Raw genomic sequence first — 533 nt, 5'->3', positions numbered from 1 at the left:
CGGGGCCTGGCAGCCATGCCTCCCACGCCCCCGGGCCCGCTGGGCGACTGCCTGCGGGACTGGGAGGAGCTGCAGCAGGACTTCCAGAGCATCCAGGTGAGCGCCAATGCGGGCGTCCATTGGCCCCGAGCCATGCCTCTCTGGCTCGGGGTCATCGGTCGGGCCACTGTGTGTCTGGCCGCGGGGAACAGGGGTCAGGAGTTGGGGACCCTGGCGTCGTTCCCGAGGGCGGCGAGGCCCGGGTTCGCGCCTGGACTCTCCTCTCGGCCTCATGTCAGTGTCCGACGGAGGCACACTGCGGACCCCACTGCGCCCTGCGGACCCAGGGCCTCCCGCGAGGGCCTCGGAAAGAGGCCGCGACCCCAACCTCGCTTTCTTACGGAAGAATGGCCGCTTGAGTGAGAGCCGGCCAGGCCCAGTGTTGGGTCAGTCACTCAGCGAGCAAGCGGTGGGCGCCGCCCGACCGGGGTCGCGAGTAGTGCCGTCCTGCCCCTGGAACAGCACATCTGGCCCGAGTGCACCTGGGGTGCAGC

The 533-nt window shown here is 70.5% G+C and overlaps 1 protein-coding gene across 3 annotated transcripts in view; it reads left to right on the top strand.

The window, feature by feature from the left end:
* The first annotated feature begins 6 nt into the window (after window positions 1-6).
* Window positions 7-533, top strand: part of TMEM120A (transmembrane protein 120A) — a 6,179-nt gene continuing 5,652 nt past the window's right edge. For all 3 annotated transcript variants that reach the window (XM_006773382.2, XM_015570270.1, XM_015570271.1), the window contains exon 1: window positions 7-96. In XM_006773382.2, coding sequence (XP_006773445.1) covers window positions 16-96 — 81 coding nt within the window. In that variant the 5' untranslated portion in view covers window positions 7-15. The remainder of the gene's footprint in view (window positions 97-533) is intronic.

Source organism: Myotis davidii, unplaced genomic scaffold (genome assembly GCF_000327345.1).
Source record: "Myotis davidii unplaced genomic scaffold, ASM32734v1 scaffold726, whole genome shotgun sequence".
Lineage (NCBI taxonomy): Eukaryota > Metazoa > Chordata > Mammalia > Chiroptera > Vespertilionidae > Myotis > Myotis davidii.
Note: the sequence above shows the minus strand (reverse complement) of the source record. Positions and strands in the feature narration are given on the sequence as shown.